At 48.7% G+C, this 19,325-nt stretch overlaps 2 protein-coding genes across 5 annotated transcripts in view; both read left to right on the top strand.

Annotated features, from left to right (window-relative positions):
• Positions 1-276, top strand: part of LOC142564640 (TNF receptor-associated factor 6-like) — a 50,402-nt gene extending 50,126 nt beyond the window's left edge. For both annotated transcript variants that reach the window (XM_075675713.1, XM_075675714.1), the window contains one exon: positions 25-276. In XM_075675713.1, coding sequence (XP_075531828.1) covers positions 25-258 — 234 coding nt within the window. In that variant the 3' untranslated portion in view covers positions 259-276. The remainder of the gene's footprint in view (positions 1-24) is intronic.
• Positions 277-15,908: 15,632 nt separating this feature from the next.
• LOC142564639 (TNF receptor-associated factor 6-like) overlaps positions 15,909-19,325 on the top strand; it is a 49,174-nt gene continuing 45,757 nt past the window's right edge. For all 3 annotated transcript variants that reach the window (XM_075675710.1, XM_075675711.1, XM_075675708.1), the window contains exon 1: positions 15,909-16,061. The gene's annotated coding sequence lies outside the window, so the exon portion shown is untranslated. The remainder of the gene's footprint in view (positions 16,062-19,325) is intronic.

The following is a 19,325-nucleotide window of genomic DNA, read 5'->3' as shown; positions in this document are numbered from 1 at the left end:
AGACAATCCTTCTACCTCTTCTAGATCATTTTGGTGCTTGTCAACCAGCAGGACGAAAGCGCCAGGCGATGTTTCGAACTGGACGCGGCAACAGCAGAACACGCTGCCGGTTGCTTCCAGAAACCAGCATCGGGTCAACGGAACCCCAAGTTCGGCTACTCGCAAGTCATACCCATTCCTCTTTTGGAGAACGAGAGGAAAGGGTTCCTCTACCAGAACTGCATCGTCTTGAAGATTGTTGTGCTTCCGCTTCATTAAATTTCTATTTACCCTTGTTGTGAGAAAGCACGGCACGTTCTGACTTCGAATACTAAAACAAAGTTCGACAGGATAAAGAACTACTCTAGAGAGTACTAGGTATCATGCACTTCCTAAAGAAGGGAGAATTATTGCTTCAACTTTGGTCTACGGAGTTACACGTTGAACAGTGCACTATACACTGGAGCATTGCTTGAGGCAAGTGTTCTCAGCATTGAGTCATCATTGCAGTGAATCGGTAGTGCGAAATACACCGCGTATGTGCACTATTTTTGACGCTTTGTTTAGTCTCGAGCAACTTATTTTCAACATCTCTGCTTGTTTGGAAAGTCGTGGAAATACGTCTGTGTACGTGCAATCGCACCAACTCCTCCACATAGGCGACTGGTAATAACATAACTTCACCGCGTTCTGTCGTTCATGATGCACAATAAACCAGTGGCGTGTACCTAAACCTTAAGTTTTAAAAAATGTCCGCTCGGTTTTCGCCAGTACCGGACAACAGCGAGGCCCATTTCTGTCTGTCTCAATTGCAACGCTCCACTTGATGAGAACCAAAGAGCGCTCTTGTCTTGTATCAGGGTTATTAAGGTGACAGCGTTAAAGAGCTCGTGTCGCAGAATAGCCGGTGTCGTCGGCGGCGTCGGCGGCGTCGGCCGTGAGCGAGAAATCGCGGAAGGAAATTCATAAATAAAAACAACTTGCGAGATGGGTTGGGTGGGAATTGAACCAGGGTCTCCGGAGTGTGAGTAGACACTACCACTCAGCCATGAGTTCGATGGTTCAAAGCGCGACAAAAGCGCCTCTAGTGAATGCGGTGTTGCCTCATAAACGTGCCGTAGAAAGTTATACTGCAGTGTATATCGGCAATTATAGGCATGTAAATTACAGAAGTCGCAGTTAAACGAGTAGCACAGTACATTTCCGCTACATTTCTTCCGCGCTTGGCGCACACGCAGAGCCATCTTGCGGCAAACACAGAAGACCCCCTCTTCCCAACGTACGGCGCTGCCCCGACAGGTGGCGCGCCACTCGCCCGCTTCTCCCCTTCGTCTCGTTTGAGCGCATTGGGGCCGTGCGGGGACCTGTACCAGGATGCCCCAATACCCTCGATAACGCTATTGCGTTCCACTCTTGAAGGCGAAGCTTAAGCGTCCTCCAATTTTTCTTTCATTAGATACGAAACCCCGCTTCAAACTCTTACCATGCTGGGCTCATACTTCCTTGCAGAAATTACTTCCTTGTAGAAATTACTAGAAGAAATTTAGACACAAGAGAAGATCACAGAAAAACGGAGCCTTGAAGTGATTCACACTGGTAGAACAAGTAATGCAGCTGAGGCCGATGCTTCGAAGACTATTCTTCGTCAGGGGAGCCACTGCCTTCCTTAGCAACGCTTACGCACGCGTAGCTCACTGTCCCACACTGTCGATTGAGGCGGAGGGGGAGAATAAGTCGGTGCGCTGAGTGGGTAGTGCACAAGGCTCAGCTGCGGGAGTGGTGGGGTTCGATTCCACTGCCGGAACCCCACCGGTTTACAACCACTGGTTATGGTACAAACAGCCCCACGCCAGGCGTCCAGGATGTGTCACGGGTGTCTAGTGCGACAGGGGTAAGTTTCTTGCGTGAGGTTTGTTCAGACGGCGGTGCTTACCGTGTAAAATCCAAGACAAAAACGAAACTCCAATCCTCGTCCCAAAAGAAGCCTAGCGGTCCCATGCCACCAACATCCTTATAGGTGGGTGTCCTTCCAAGTGTTCGAAATTCCCGTAGTAGCAGAGCACCAAGACGAGAGCGCAGTTGCACATGTTTTGCCAGTAGGTATCCGGTGTCAGCACTCGTCTACCTCGCGCAGCAGCCGTAGATGTTCCACTATTCGACCAAAGCTGTGGTGGGGGAGACAAACTGACGCGTCACCATCAAGTTGCAGGATAAAAGTTGTTAGCCATCGCCTGCTAAAAAGTGCTTGAATAAGCTATTTCAAAAAGTAAAAGGGGAAGGAGTATCCAAAACTGTTATTATGACTTTGCTTCCATTGCGTGCCCAGAATTTAGTTTGTTCTTGTGGTCGCAAAGTGTTGCCTTGTAATCAGTTTTTTTTTTCAATAAGTAACGCGACAGTCGGCAGACCACCTCTGCAGTTGGCTGATTACCCCCTGTTGTGAAACGTGAAGAGTATGGAGAGTTTCGCAGTTGGTTTAAGTGATTTGGCCGTAGCATTATACAACTCAGGCTAAACGTGCCAACGTTTCCAGTGGGCTACAACATAAAGTTTCATGGCTACAAGCTGCGTCGTAGTGAAGGCGTGTAAGATTTGATTACGTGCACCAGAGGGTATGCTTGAATCTAATCCTAAGACAACGAGTGTTTCAGTGTTGCACCCTGATCATAATGAAATCAACCATGTCGTGCTCAGCAGCAGAACGAGTAGGCAAGTTGTACCCATACAATTTGTAGAACACGGCACGAGGTGTTGCATCAAAATGGTTGCAAACTGGCCCCGCCTTCAATTCCGCGGTGCCTCGCCCTACGTTGGTCCGAGATACCTTCGGAGACAAAAGACGTCCTTGTGAGGTGGAAGCAGGCACGAATGCTACTCGTGCACGAAAGCAGCACGAACAGTAGGCAAAGTTTCCTCCCGGAGCGCACTTCGTATTAGTAACTTGGCGTTTATGGCACGTTTGAACACACTCTCGTATGTCATCATTCATACAGACAGACGAATCGTAATGAATATTGCCAGAAGAAATTCTGAAGCCACAAGCATGAAGACTAGGCAGATTCATGTTGTACCCATTATTTCCATATAGTAGAATGGTTCTGAGTGCCTTAGTGTTTTTTTTATTTTTTGGTAGAAAGCTCTGTTCTGCCCAGCGATACCTGAGATAATATTTTAGCCATGCGCAATCAGCATTTAATCGAAACAACTGCGGAAGACAGGTGTTTCTCAATACATTCCTCGGCCCAGGAATTCCTTGAACGAGGAGTGTTGTTGAAAAGCAGTTTCTCACTCATTCAACTGGGCATGGGGCTTACGCAGTGGTAAACGCGATGAAGTCTGCGATGATTTCAGTCGCGGCCCATTTGCGTATTTCCAATCGCTAGTAGGTACAACGGGGCGTGGCACTTGCGGAGACGACGGACGTTTGCGCGCATGCGCGAGTAAGAGCGGGTGCGAGAGAGGAAATGGGGGGACTTTTGCTCCTTGAATGTACGACTGTGCCTAGGCATTACGGAGGAGTTTCTTAGCGCGTGTTGTATGCGCTTGTCCCTAGGTGCACCGGCACAAGTCGCGGGGCGCCGTAGTACTAAACCTAGTATCGCAAGTTGGCGGCTCGACGCAATTATATTTATCCAATCATGCTGTTTGCTAATTAAAAGAACGTGCCACTATTTCGCATTATTGGCGGCGCCTCCTGCACACCAAAGCGGCAACGGGGACATAAGAGGGACGCTTCGGCCTCCACGGCCCCAACCCACGGGCCGCCCTGCTTCCAGCTTTGATCCCTCCGCTACCGCTTGGGTGCCCCGGAGATCCTGCGCCGCCTGCTTTATGATAACCTCAGGTGCTCTCTTGAGGCCTCCATTTGCCGGTGACATGTGCCCTCTTGGAGCAGTGCTTGTAAAAAATTCAATCTATTGTCGCGACTAACAAAGTGAGCCGCGACTTATAGAACACCAGTCAGAACCTTCCCCTTCAGAGACAGTGATCACCGAATGGGGCGTCCGTGCCCACCGACTGCCTCACCGCGCGGGCAGTCAGCGGCGCAGCGTAAACAAACTCGACCCCCCCCCCCTCAGCCATGCCGGCACGCCTAGGGACAAATGCACGCTACACGCGCAAAGAAACTTCTCCACTTTAGTGCCTAGGCACAGTCACATATTCGAGGAGCAAAGGCCCCCAGATTTTTTCTCTCACACCCGCTCTTAATCGCGTCGGCGCAGAAACGTCGAACGCCGTCAAAAGCGCCACGCCTCGCTGTACCTACTAGCAATTGTAAAAACGCGGCCGGTCCTAAATACCGGGTAAGAAGCCTGGCGCAACATATTGATCCAAACACCCTAGTTCAAGCTTTGCTTCCAAACACGACGCTCGGTACAATATCGTCGATCTACAAACGAGACGTGATATGCAATCTTTTGTCCACGACGTCCTTTCGTGCTTTTCCGTGCGCTATCAGTTCAGCCACAGGATAAAGAATATAGCATTAACACCCGCCCCCCCCCCCGGTGGTGGTTATCATTCGTTGCTATGGCAACGCGTATAGGGCAGCTTTGGTTCCGCCGCTATGGCAGCCAGCCGAATCTACGCATCCTTTCCACAGGACGATGGTGCGTCGTTGTTTTCTCTCAATTACCATTAGCGAATTGACGTGACTGCTGCAAGCCAGCTTCGGTTTCTATTATGGAAAATTGATCTAATTGCTCATTGACTAGTGTCGAGCACGAAAGCAGCACTTCGCAGGCAGTGTCACGCGTTCAGCACGGACAGATTTAGAAGCAAGGCCTTACGCTCTAATTTCGTCGACACTCGGTTTGTCTTCTCCGAGAAACTTGCGCGCGAGCGTCGATTCTGTTTGAAAGAAACAAGGACGAAAGCTTTGTCGTTGCATTAACTGTAACTTAAACGTTTTCGGAGGCCAAGACATTCAAGCCTGCCGTCTTCTCTCAACTGCATAGACTTGGCCTCGCAAGCCCGGCTTCTCAAGTAGCGTCAAGCCAGCCGGGATTTGACGGACCTGCATGTTTCGCCATGTTCAACCGCATGAACTATAACACGAACTTCTTGGCACGTTTTATTAGAATATTCTAACCGAGTCTTCTGAGTTATAATTGTTTGCTTGTTTTGAAGAAATGTTCCGCACTTGCCAACTTATACGGATGCGCTTCCAGCGACGTAGTATGCTTCGAATTCACGAGTTTGCGTAGATTTACTCCGAAAAAGCATGCTCAGAACTGTCTATAATACTTTTCTGCGCTAAGTAATCTCGTGTCACTCTGTATGCTATGCGAGCTTTAGTGTGGGCGAAAGAAGCACACATACGACTCGCCCACTATCAACATACAACTGGATGAATACACCATCGTTCCGTCTCAGAGTGTAAAGATATTGGGAATGGTTTTCCAGTCGGATCGCACCAATACAATATTAATTCAAAAGCTTAAGAATACAACAGCCCAAGTTAACCACATGATACGGCGAACAACAACCAAGACAAGAGGCATGGGGGAGGCGGACACGCTTCGGCTTGTCCAAGCCTTCGTCGTGTCTCGAATAACTTACGCTATTCTATACGCACTACTCAACGCGACGGAACTAAAGAAAATCAACACAATGATCAGAAAGGCATATAAGCAGGCGATGGGCCTGTTAGTCAGTACGTCCACAGCATGCCTACTACGACTAGGTGTGCACAACATGGCCGACGAGCTGATCGAGGCACATTTATCCAGTCAGCGAACAAGGCTGGCGGTTTCGGAAGCGGGGAGGTCCATTCTCTTACGCCTGGGGCTCTCTGCCCCTCCGAGCCATCCGCCGCCTCAGACTGTGAGCTTACCCCATACCATCCACAGCAACATCACCGTACGTCCTCTACCTCGCAATATGCACCCAGCGCACCACGCAGAGCAAAGGGAGGCCGTGCCCTGGCCATACACAAGGTATACGGGACTTTACCCTCTACAGCCTACACGGACGCGGCTTCTTACCCCAGACGCGCAGCCACAACAGCCACCGTAGTCGTCAACAAAGAACAATAGAGCAGCATTTCGCTCACACGAAACTATCCCCTCCAAGCCGAGGATGCGGCCATAGCTCTCGCGCTCTCCCAAACAGAGTTTGAAGTCATAGTGACCGACTTCCACTAGGCGTGCCGCACCTTTGCCAGCGGCAGAATTCATACCACTACGCTCCGTATCATCAATCAAAAGCCGCCAACGAGATCAGTCATGATCATCTGGGCGCCAGCTCATCAAGGCATTCCTGGCAACGAAGTCGCCAACCACGTGGCTCGAGATCTGACCCACCGAGCCGACGCCGAGGAATCTGAACCCGAGCGCATGCACCCTTTAATCTCGTACCAAGACATCACACAACACTACAACCTAACCCGCAGAACATAAGCACCCCCACACAAGTCACTACCTAGAGAGCAGGAGCGATTCCTCCGAGCTCTACAGGTTAATACATTCCCCCACCCAACCATAAATAACCATAAACCAAAAAGAGCACATTGGCTGAGGGAACAAACGCGAGTTAATGACATCTTAGTTGAAGTCAAGAAAAATAAATGGGCATGGGCAGGACATGTAATGAGGAGGGAAGATAATCGATGGTCATTAAGGGTAACTACGGACTGGATTCCAAAGAAAGGAAAGCGTAGCAGGGGGCGGCAGGAAGTTAGGTTCGGCGGACGAGTTTAAGAAGTTTGCAGGGACAACATGGCCACAATTAGTACACGACCGGGGTAGTTGGAGAAGTAAGGGAGAGGCCTTTGCCCTGCAGTGGGCGTAACCAGGATGATGATGATGATGATGATGATGATGATGATTTGTATTTCATCATCATCTCAAACGGACTCGCACTGTATTTGTAAAATACAGGGCGAGTCCGTTTAACGGTAACCAATGAGATTCAAAATATCTTCATGTCGTAAGCATAATATCCACACTGAATCTATGATTTCGACATAAGAGACGTGCGGATGTCCACTCAATTTTCATTCCTGGGACACTGCCGTAGACTTTTTTTTTCAATTTCCATTCGCCATTCGGGTTTCGCGAGTGCTGTGGACAACTGCTGCCAAAAAGGTGACGTAGGCAAACGTATAGGTGGTGTCCAAAACTCGACGTCTAGGACACATCTCCGGATACTTAAATCGTTTGCGCTGCATTTAGCCAGCGAAAAATCCACCTTTTATATCCAGAAGGTGCGGACTTCCAGGCGTGTATTTGGAGACCACCTTTCGCGCTTGTTTTCAGCAGCTTTCGTCACAGCAAATACCCCTGTTTGCAAATTGACGGTGGGCTCAGACTTGTACAATCGTCAATAACCGCTGCCAGATATACTTAGATGTGCGTACCAAAATGTTCTGGAGAAGCAAGGGTCATGCACGTCTGTAGAAATCCTGTTGCGTACCTTACCACTGGCTAAAATCGCTAAATTGATTGATTGTTGTTGTTGTTGTTGTTGGTCTTGTTGTTGTTGTTGTTGTTGTTGTTGTTGTTGTTGTTGTTGTTGTTGTTGTTGTTGTTGTTGTTGTTGTTGTTGTTGTTGTTGTTGTTGTTGTTGTTGTTGTTGTTGTTGTTGTTGTTGTTGTTGTTGTTGTTGTTGTTGTTGTTGTTGTTGTTGTTGTTGTTGTTGTTTTAAGTAGACACATCCTCCCCCTAAGCCTCCTCCCCCTCCCAGCCAGAGCCGTCCGCCACGTTCGGCGGCGGTGTAAACACTTTCGGGTAGTACATGGACATTTCTAAAACACGCTTGTCCTTGATAATTGTAATATGTAGAGCAGGAGGAAAAAAATCTCGATGAGCTAGCAGAAGTGCAGCTCGCGCCGCCAAGCGCGGCGACCGGTGTTTGTTGTGGCCGTGTTTAGGCGAAGCGCACGGCTAGTGTATGATTTCACGGCATCATTTTCGGCGATTCGTAGCTCCTTATAGGCCGTTATTCTCAGCTCAATTCGTAGCTCTTTATTCGTCCATACGTGTCCCCCGTTGGTGTCTCGCTTCTTCCTCGTCTGCTTAGCGCCGCAACCTTTGTTTTTAAATCCCGAACCAACAAGTGCAGACATTGCAACTCAAGAGCAACCCTCGGTCATATCCTATGGGAATGTACGGATGTGATACAGGATAACGGTGATGAAGCCTCCAATGGCGACAACCAGCCGCGATTGTTCAGTGGCTATGGTGTAAGGCTGCAGAGCACGAATTCGCGGGATCGAATCCCGGCCACGGCGGCCGCATTTCGACGGGGGCGAAATGCGAAAACACCCGTGTACGTAGATTTAGGTGTACGTTAAAGGACCCCAGGTGGTCAAAATTTCCGGAGTCCCCCACTACGGCGAGTCTCATATACAGAAAGTAGTTTTGGCATGTAAAACCCCATAACTTATTTTTTTTCCAACAGCGACAGCCTCCGCTCGCGCTGGGAGTCTGCGTTACTCAGCTCGGACCTGCAGCACCAACTCTGGGCCGTCCAGCGAGCCTAGGAAGCCGCCAAGGGCCAACAACCCTTGGCCGCAACCGTGGCGGGGTCCGAGCCCATCCAACCAAATCGCAGGGCAATGAATAAAGTTATTTCAATGAATGAACTAGCTCAGCAACAAGTTTCGTTAAATCGTTATGGGCCGCATGATGCTGCCATACTCGTAGTTACCGTGCGATATGCCTTTCGGAAATGTAGTGTATTCTAATAGTGCCAGTGCTGTGTTAGTAAGGGTTCGTCTTGACAGCACAAGTAAAATGCCCTGTCCTTCATGAGCCTTAGCAGGCAGCCGCAAACCGAGGACCTATACTCGCGGACAACTTTTCTTGGCTGTGAAGTGAAGGCTATGGAAACTAAGCGCTTCTCTTTCAACGCTGCTTCAAGTAGTCCCGCAGTGTCTTTCAGGTTTTCTTAAAGGGGAAATAGAAAACCACATTCTTCTTGTTTTTTACAGCACTTAATTTGAAATGATACGTAACATTCACCAGTCAGCTATTAGTACTTTTTTGTATTTTCAGTTTGCTCTTTCGAGTTTTCGCACACCTGAAACCGCCGCACGGTTTGCACATTCATCAAACACAATATGGGGCCCGTGTCTGCAGGGGCGGAATATTATAACGTTTCGAAAAACGAACTATCGTTGCGAACCGCTGACTTCGCTGCTTACGCCACTAAATGTGTCACTCCCACACCGGTGGTGGAAGAAGGGGAGGACGCGACTAATAGATGAGAGGGTGCCACGTCTGTAGTGTACGTAATTGTATGACGAGCTAATCGAGGAACTGCAGAATGTTTCTGCTTGCTAAATAAATGTAAACTGTAAATTAAATATTATGTGGCAAGTTCTAAAGTATAAACGCATGGTGCCGGGCGTTTATGCAATGCAGAAGTAATTTATTAATGTCACTCTTTTTCATTCTCAGCCGACAGGTGGTATTGCAAGCGTAAATGAGTAGGCCGAGCGCCACGCTATGTCGTCTGCTACCAGGAGCTTGCACGGTGCACGCAACAGGAACGCACTGCCAGCACTTCTCAAGTAGCTAGCACGACAAAACCGTGAACTGGTTCTTAGGGACACCTTTACTAGCCGACTTTATCAATTTTCCTTCTTTTTTCGCCCTTCGTCATCGGCTCGGACATGACTCGCTCGCCGCCGCGCTGCCGCTATCCCTCCGATCTGCCCCATGGTGCGTCGCGTGATAGAAGCAGTGGAACTTGAATCGAACATTACCGTATACGGGCCCTGCATTGCCTGCGCGAAGTCTAATCGAAGAGTGTGGTGCTGACGGTGCGCGCTGTGCCGTGAAATTGAGAAACAAAGTATGGCACTCCCGAACTAGAGAAAAAAGGGCAGCCAAATAAGAGAGCTCCTCAATACCTTCCCTTCCTGACTGTATAGTTTTATCAGCCGAACGAAGGAAGCGCTGAAACAGCCTAGGTTGAACCCTTCTGAATGCTGAACGGCGATCTGCGAGCTATTTGCACTGGCGATAGCACTGGGAATTCGATCTCACCATGCAAATATCTCCTTGGCATTGGCTTTGAAGCGGAGGTCACGGGAAAGCTGACCCAGCCGTTTTACCGGCCAACATAGTAATTGCGAGAGCAACTTCGTGGACAGTGTCGGCAGCAGAGATCTAGGCCATTCCGATTAATGCTTCGCTTCCGGCCGACCTCGGGGAGCTGCAGGCCGGTGGCGATGAACCACAGCGTGCAATTCCTTCCTCTGCGTGGAATGACCACTAGCTGGTACGCTTGCACCCGAGTGTCCTCCAATTGATAGCGTAGCCTGCAAAAGGTCTACTTAGAAAGCCGGCAGGGGCTGTGTAACTCATTATCTGTCATTTCTTCAAGCGCGTATTGCACTTTCAGCCATGGTCGACACCGAAAGAGCAACGCCAAGCAGACGACAAAGGCAAGTAATCGCCTCCGAAGCAACCAACGCCAGCGCGCGCAACGCCCGCGTGTCTCCGGGGTCGCACGTCCGGCGCGCGCGGCCAGGGTCGCGAGCCGACTGCCAAGCCACAGCAACGGAACCCAAAGCGCCGGTTCCGCTCTTAGCCAAAGACGGGTTCGCTTTGGAAATGATTGACCGATGCGTGACGTGATCGTAATTAGCAGTGCCACCCCGCTGTCTCTGACGGCTTCTGATGCAAGCAAAATTTTGACCAATCAGATGAAGCCAAGTGAACCGGTTCCCTTCCGAACCGTTATAAGATTCGGCGCCCAGGGGCCGAATCTTATAACGGTTCGGTTGGGGAACCGTTCCTTTGGCCTCACCTGATTGGCCCAAATTTTGATTACGTCACAGGTCGTCAGAGGCAGCGGGGCGGTATCGCAATTTTCGAATACGTCACGCATCTGTCAATCATCTTCAAAGCGAACCGGTCGTAGGAACCGGAGAAGGGGTAGTCCGCTTTGGGTTCCGTTGCTGTGGCTTGGCTGTTGGCTTGTGACCCTGGCCGCGCGCGCCGGTCGCGCGTCCCCGGAGACGTGCGGGCAAGGTCGATTGATATAGGTCGCGAAGCTTCGGGCGAAAAGCGGTTCAGTACAGATTGTCACCGACATCAGCATGGGGGGTTATGGGAGCAGCGATTGAAGCGCGACTAGGTTTGGAGGGAACAAACATTGGGAAAGAAAAACGCGTTTTTTAATTCAAACGAGACACAGTTGATTCATTCAACGAAAATAAAGTTCCTAGTCAATTTTATATATTCGTAACGAGTTAACAAAGTACAAGTTTAATTTTATTATTATTAATAAATGCATTTCTTTTCAGCGCCCATCGCTACAGGGTGCGTTGACGCCACTATCACTCGCAATGCAATGCACGTCTTGAAATGGGCAGAAAGGTGCACTCGTATCACCTGTTGAAATACGCCCCCCTCACAGTTTGTGCTTTCTTGCTTGTCGAAGTTTGTCTGAATTTGGTGACGCGGGTAGCTTCATTGCTTCTTAATCTGTTCAGTCAAAAGTAGTGAGTTACGACCGCCAGATAATTGTGTAGTTGTTTTCGTGCGACTCCGCTGCCCGACGGGCTTGGCATCCAGCAATAGGATCAGCACTCGACACCTAAAGCTTTCGTCGGCCTCCAAAGAAAGTATGTTCTGTGCAGAGATGCGATTTCGACAACCGTACGGCTGGCCTTTTCCTGCATCGCTTTCCACGCTGAAAGCTCGAAACTCCCATCAAGTCGAATGGCGGGGCATTTGAATATATAGCTCCAAAGGAAGAACAACAAAACAAATTTCGCGCCTTCGAAAACAAAATGACGTCACTTCTGCTTTTAACGGACATGGCGTCACATTATTTTTTCTTCCGCCGGAAGTGTTCCCACCACATACACATGGCGCTAAGCCCCATGGACCGCCGATGGACCGCCATGTTTTGAACGTATGGGCTCCTATGGAAGCTTCGCTACCAGGTATATTTACCTTGGTGCGGGCGTCGTGCGCGCGTGCGTTGGTTGCTTCGGAGGCTATTGCTTGCCTTCGTCGTCTGCTTGGCGTTGCTCTTTCGGTGTCGACCACGGCTGGAAATGCGATATGCTTTCGAAGAAGTGACGGATAATGAGTTGCACCGCCCTATCTGGCTTTCTAAGTAGACCTTTTGCAGGCTACGCTATCAAATGGAGGAGACTCGGGTGCAAGCGTACGAGTGGCCATTGCACGCAGAGGAAGGGATATTGCGCGCTGCGGTTCATCGGCACCGGCCTGCAGCTCCCAGAGCTCAGTCGGACGCGAAGCATTAATTGGAATTGCCTAGACCTCTGCTGCCGGCATTGTCCACAAAGTTGCTCTCGCAGTTACTGTGTTGGCCGGTTGAAGGGCTGGGTCAGCTTTGCCGTGACTTCAGCTTCAAAGTCAATGCCAAGGAGATATTTGCATGGTGAGATCGAATTCCCAGTGCTATCGCCAGTGCAAATAGCTCGCAGATCGCCGTTCAGCATTCAGAAGGGTTCAACCTAGACTGTTTCAGCGCTTCCTTCGTTCGGCTGATAAAACTATACAGTCAGGAAGGGAAGGTATTGAGGAGCTCTCTTATTTGGCTGCCCTTTTTTCTCTAGTTCGGGAGTGCCATACTTTGTTTCTCAATTTCACGGCACAGCGCGCACCGTCAGCACCACACTCTTCGATTAGACTTCGCGCAGGCAATGCAGGGCCCGTATACGGTAATGTTCGATTCAAGTTCCACTGCTTCTATCACGCGACGCACCATGGGGCAGATCGCAGGGATAGCGGCAGCGCGGCGGCGAGCGAGTCATGTCCGAGCCGATGACGAAGGGCGAAAAAAGAAGGAAAATTGATAAAGTCGGCTAGTAAAGGTGTCCCTAAGAACCAGTTCACGGTTTTGTCGTGCTAGCTACTTGAGAAGTGCTGGTAGTGCGTTCCTGTTGCGTGCATCGTGCGAGCTCCTGGTAGCAGACGACATAGCCCTGCGCTCTGCCAACTCCGTGACCAACTCATTTAAGCTTACGATACCGCCTGTGGACTGAGAATGAAAAATAATGACATTAATAAATTACTTCTGCATTGCGTGAACGCCCGACACCACAAGTCTATACTTCAAAACTTGGCGTATAATATTTAATTTATATTTTACATTCATTTCGCAAGCAGAAACATTCTGCGATTCCTCGATTAGCTCGTCATATAACGACGTACACTTCAGAGGTGGCACCCTCTCATCTATTGGTCGCGTACTCCCCTTCTTCCACCGCCGGCTTGGGAGTGGCACATCTAATGACGTAAGCGGCGAAGCGGACGGTTCCTATCCCGAACCGTTATAAGATTCGGCCCCAGATGTCAGTTTCTTGATGTCTTCGCGATTATTATTTTTATCCCTCCTGCACTTTTCTTTCCTCACTTCAAGGGTATATGACTACAGGGTCAGCATTTTGACAGAATCGCCGACAGGTAGGGCAAAACTTTAGAATAATCAAAGCAAGAAACGCGAATGGGGCGGACTGTTTGGTCCGCCATTTTATTATACTTTTCCTTCTTTTTTGTCCGCCACACCTAGTCTTGCTCGGCTTCCTCCTCCTCTTCATAAAGACTCCTATGCCTTGATACAGGCAATTAACAATAACCTGCAGAAACACTAAGTATTCGCGCGTTGCAAAGTGCAGTTCTCTACCCGAGATATTTGATTACCGCTATCCCTACGTGCTAGACGAACCCTTCCTGTGCCAGTATATTAGCTAATGTCGCACTCTATCTAATCTTTTGCCATGCCGAACTCTATTTCCTTCCTCTTGGCACCCACTCTATCGTTCTTATTGATCTACAGTTATCAACCTTAAATCGTACATTGCCTATTCGTGTTCCGTTTACGTACTTCACAGGGTGGCCAGTCTGTCTATACAGTGGCTAACCTCCCAGTTTACCCTTTCTTCTTCATCTTCGTGGGAAAAAAGCAAACTGGCTTCAAAAGGATTTAGCTTCTAAACAGAAATGCCCGGTACGAAAGGGCTTAGTGGTACTAAGTGTCGCAAGGAAGAGCTGGCTCAAGCACAAATATCCAATGACTGAAATACGTGATAAGATATCAGATTTCAATTTATATGCGACGGGTTATTTCTGTTTAAAAAAGTGAATTCACTGTTTGTACCCATGTCCATCAGTAATGTACATGTACGCCCTCATACCTCAAGCATGATACGATAAATCTCGTTTCCAATACAGATGCATTTTTTTTTTCATCGCGCACTATTTCACTCCACCACTCATTGTCCGGTTCGTAGCTTCCTTTCAGGTTTCTTTGTTATATTTCGAATTCAAGAGTAGCTAGCGGAGATAAAACATTCCTAAGTATGACACTGACCTGCACTAGAACTCTCTTGACGGCCATTGTGCACCCTAGCGAATAATAAGGAGGCCGTAAGTCGTTAACAGAGGTGGCTTCTCGTCGCAGATTATTATACCACGCACTTTGAGTAATACTTCAGCACGCCTGAACAAGTTCCATTGGTTCTTTTCAAACTATCATATCACAGAATTCAGTGGCAAAAAGGGGACGATTCACTCACTAAATTTACAACCTGGCATCCCTCAGCTTGCTTTGATATGGATTGGATTGATTCTACTTAACGTGCCAAATCAACGCGAGCGCTATCAGCCAACAACTGTTGCGTATGCAGCGTCAGGGACAGCCCGGTTCTGTCAGGGGCGGATAATCGAAGAGGTGCAGTCAGGGTCAACGTTACTAGAATTGCTGAGTACGTAAGTTGCGAAGTCGGAGGACCCGAGCCGAGCTCCGCCAACACAGAGCTGCGCCCGCGTAGTGCTAGTGTTCCTGTATATACAGGAACACTACGTAGTGCTACCTGCGCCCGCCCTCTGGCGGCAAATCAAGACAAGGGTGCACCCGCGATGTACGGCGCCTACGGAGAGTTCAACAACTGAACCTAGTCTAGTAACGTTGGTCACGGCTGCCTCTGAGTTAGCGAAGTTAATCTCGGAGGCCACATTTGCGAGGGTTGTATTCGCCGAAAGTGATAGCAGGGGCGCAAACGCATAGTAGTCGCCACGTTTTAGGTCCTGTCCAAAACATCGCGTTCATGACCCGTTACCGGCTCTGCGCTTGTTTTCGGCGCGTGCTTTCATCACAAGTGTAGCCTTCGAGATTCGTTTCTATTTCTCCGTCAGAACCATCGCTGGTGCACCAAATAATTTGAACCGGCGTGTATTTTTTTTAATGCGCATGCGAATTGCAAAACACGAGCGCTTCTCAACTTGGCCCCATCGGAATGCGACCGCCGTGGCGGGGAATCGAACCAGCGACCTCGCGCTCAGTAGGAGGACGTCACAGCTAATAAGTAAGCGCTGCTGGTACTCTGGTACCCAGGATAGGAAGGTAACTTTAAGCAGGCTTGGCGACTTACACTATTACTCCGCGTCCCCTGCATACTGAAGTCATTGCTCCACTACGGATGAGCTGCAGAAGTTTCCGACAAGACGCTTCGGGATCTATAAGGTCCTTTCAAAGACAACGCGCGCATTATTTTTCTAAATGGCTCTTCCCAATTCACGAATAAAGTTATACGTTACATGAGGTCGGCAACACCTTACCACAATTATTAAATCGATTTGCGAGTCAATCGATTTACGTACCGCCCTTTCCGGTAAAAAAAATAGATGCAGAACAGGCTTCTAGTTGAAACACGTCTAGTTGAAATCTTCCGCGTAGTTGCCTGTCTCTTCTTAATATTTGGGCCCCATCGCTATTTCAGTGGCACTTCTGTCTCATCCAGGCGTCACTAGTTGATGTATGCAGTACTTTTCTTGCGTTATGAAACTGAACATGCCCGTCCGTTAAACTTGTTTTTGTCTCTCAAGAATACAACATTCGATAAAAGATGGCGGGACGTACCCCGTGCTTTACGGGCACCGGGCAACGCCTCACTCCTGCAGCCGAGGCAACAACTTCCTTGTTGTTTTCGTATCTTATCAACGCCACCGCACCGCCGCTGCGACGAGACGCCTGCATGCTGGAAAACGCAGCGAACGGGCATACATTGCCAGCGCCGTGTGCTTGATCCAGTAATCTGTCAGCGTTGTCCTTGGGTGGGATTTTTCTACACCTGTGCACGACGTACGAGGGTGAGTTTGTGCAAATTTCGTTGAAGCGCGCTGTTCGGTGGACGGCAACCTATCGCAGTGCATCTGGTTAAGCAAGATGGGAGGTTCGCTCGCAATGTTTGCAGTGTCGCTCACTGGCAGCCATACTTGGTGTGGTCCTCGTTATCGGCGTTGAATCGGAATGTGCTAGAGACGACGACGGTTCGCGAATCGCAGGGCATAATAACATCGCTGTGTGCTACGGATCACTAAACTCTAAACGATGGTTTCCGGTGGCATTCTAGCACGCTTGAATCACTAAGGGTGTTTCACCGATGGCTCGCAGCTCCGAGTGTTGTAGTTTCGGTTTCAAGGCGCTAGAAAGCTCGAAACTCAAGTCACCGGCAGGTAAACTAAAGGTAAACAGCCCGACTGCGAAGCGTTGTAGTAGTGCTTTGTCTTTTGTACGTATTTACATTGTAGATTAGTACACAGTGTGAGCATCGAAAAATAAAATGAAAATCAACGTGTGAAAGATTCTTAATTTCGCATTTATGGGGCTCACGGCGCAGTGGCTGGGTGTTGTGTTGATGAGCTCGAGGTTACGGGTTCGAATCCCGGCCACGGCGGCCGCATTCCGATGGCAGCGGAATGAAAAAAAAACACTCCTGTGCCGCGTATTGGGTCCACACTTAAATATGCCAGCTCGTCAGAATAAGCCCAAAGCCCACGGCACCCCCGCTCCCCTACAGCGTGCCCCACAATCATGTCGTCGTTTTGACACGTGACACTCGACATCAATTACTCTTTAAGTACCACGCCATTTTTATAGCAGCCAGAGATTATTGTCGAACGCGCTATTCGCTTTATCAATTTACAATATTCTGCCTACATATCTGACACGGCAGCTGCTTAAGTTAGCTCAAAGTAATGTTCGTATCTTTTCTTAATCTTATTCCTTCAGCATCTCTTGATCTTTACAGAACACCTCAATTAATTGGCACCGATGCAGTTGAAAACCTGAAGATGTAGCAAGCAGACTTATTTGTTCGTATAAACCCGACGTATCAAACAGCGGATGAGAAATATAGTTACGTTGGTAGTCACAGAAATGGCCAGCGCTGTAAAAAAATGTAAGGAACACAGAAGCACATTACGAGTGACTACATATAGCCCACGACACCGGCATACATGGTCGATGATATAACTTGACAGCAAAGCAAACACGATTGTAAGGCACTCTCAAGACGCGAGGGTCATGTTAGCTCGTAGCAAGCGATGGAGGCAATCCGTTTTCACGAAGTTAAAGTATAAGAACGCAACTAAAGCTACGGATGCAGCACGAAGCAAACTTTTGTAACTTTATGTACTTGTGAGGTGTTGGTATTTTCTTGTGAATGATTTGCAACATTTTCAAAGCGAGGCTTTCTCAGCCCCCTTTCTGGGGTTTTCAGGTATCGTTCATCTAACCTCTATCGATTGCGCAGGTGCTCTCTGACGTGACGTCACCAGCCGCTGTTATGTGGTGACTTTGGCGTCACGCTGCTAAGGCACCGGAGCAAATCGCCGCCGTTGCGACCGCGTTTCGATGGAGCCGAAATACAAAATACACACGTGTACTACTATTGGCTGCACGTTAAAGAACCCCAGGTGGTCAAAATTATTGCGGAATTCGCCACTAATGCGTGCCTAATAATTGTGGTTTTTTAACGTGAAACCGCTGAATTTTTTTTTTTTGACGCAGTGCTGCCAAACTCAGAGTCCGGTCATGCAAATACACTGAAAACTTAGTTTGAATTTATTTACAAGCTAGTATTGAAGTTTTAAATGATTCAGTCGCTACTCAAAATGAAATGATGTTGCAGTGCAATCCGTGCTAACCAGCCTCCTGCTTAAGCTACATTCAGTGAACAAGACGTCGGAACGTTCATACTCGTTCCACATGCAAAACAAATTTGAACGTCAAAGTGCCCAGATTCACGCAGAACCTTATTTGATATTGGGAGAAAGCTGCCACTAAACTACACCGTATGATAGAATGTGGAGCAATGTCAAAAGGGTGTGCACCTTCACGACACAATTATGAAGTATTTTTCTTACACACTGTGATGTGCCGACGTAACAGCACCACGCATGAGTGCGTACAAGTCCTTTGTAAGGAAGCGTTGAGGCAAGTGTCCAATTGCAGCGCACCAAATGGGCAGGGGGTTTTCGCCTTCTCGTGTTGCAAGGGCGTTACTCCTGCCAAACGTTTCTTTTTTCTTTCCTCTGTGGCTAAACTCACCCAAACAAGTGACCACTCGGTATCTGCAATGCGAGTCTCTGGTTCTGTCTGTGAAAGACAAACTTGAGTGACCAGTCGGCTATACGCAGCACCCCAACTGCCTAGTCATTCTCAGTGTAGGTATATAATTTGGCTGCTTGTTGCTGCTTTGTTTGGCATTGCGGCGTCCGTTTGTTCTGACGGTTACGCACAAATGTATGGTTTAAGCGGGGATATTCACACCTTGTCGTTTACAAGACGAAAGGCGTTCAGTGCACTGCAGTGCAATCCCAAGTCATATTTCGCATGCTAATGAAAAAGTAATTTGGGCTGTCTGAAATCAAGACACCCCATCAGGTCAGCAATTTCGAGTATTCGTCATTGCGGAGTAGCAGTGATTTCTCACGTTTGAGTTTTTACAACGAAGCTGTATATGTCTAGCCGATTCGTCTGACCATCCGTCTGTCGGTCACCTGTACGCCGAAAACTCTGCCGGCGCAACCCCATGCGCATGCGCGAAAAAAGGGGAAAAGAGGCGCGCGATTAGCCAACGCTACCTGCATAGCACAAGGCCTGTTTACTCCGATCCATGAAGCCACGTTGCCTGGTCCGAAATTTCCATTGACAAGGCTGGCGTGATGAAAGTGGTTACGTCAGAATCTCTGTTGCCTACACGGGAGCATCCCTATTAGCTTCTATGGCAGTCAGGCCAGGTAACATGACGACATGTATCGCAGTGAAAAGCCTTGCGCTACCTAGCTGGTGTTGGATAAGCTGCACCAGCAGTGACGTCGTTGCTCTCTGTCGCGGGCGAGCGCGAAGCAGTTTTTCTGCGGCTCCGAAATGTTGTTGCAGTACTTGTTGCAAGCTATTTGAATACATCTTCTCGAACCTAACCAATCAGCTTTTTCGAATCAAACTCGTTCTTCACGTCAGCACAACATCAATTGCGTTAAACATTTTCATGCGAGACCCAGCTTATGTTGTTCACGCATAAATTACATCGCATTTTGGATCGTTCATCGTGTGCCGATTGCTTATTT

The sequence above is a fragment of the Dermacentor variabilis genome, chromosome 11 (assembly GCF_050947875.1).
Source record: "Dermacentor variabilis isolate Ectoservices chromosome 11, ASM5094787v1, whole genome shotgun sequence".
Lineage (NCBI taxonomy): Eukaryota > Metazoa > Arthropoda > Arachnida > Ixodida > Ixodidae > Dermacentor > Dermacentor variabilis.
The sequence above is the reverse complement of the archived record's forward strand: the minus strand, read 5'-3'. Positions and strand labels throughout refer to the sequence as shown.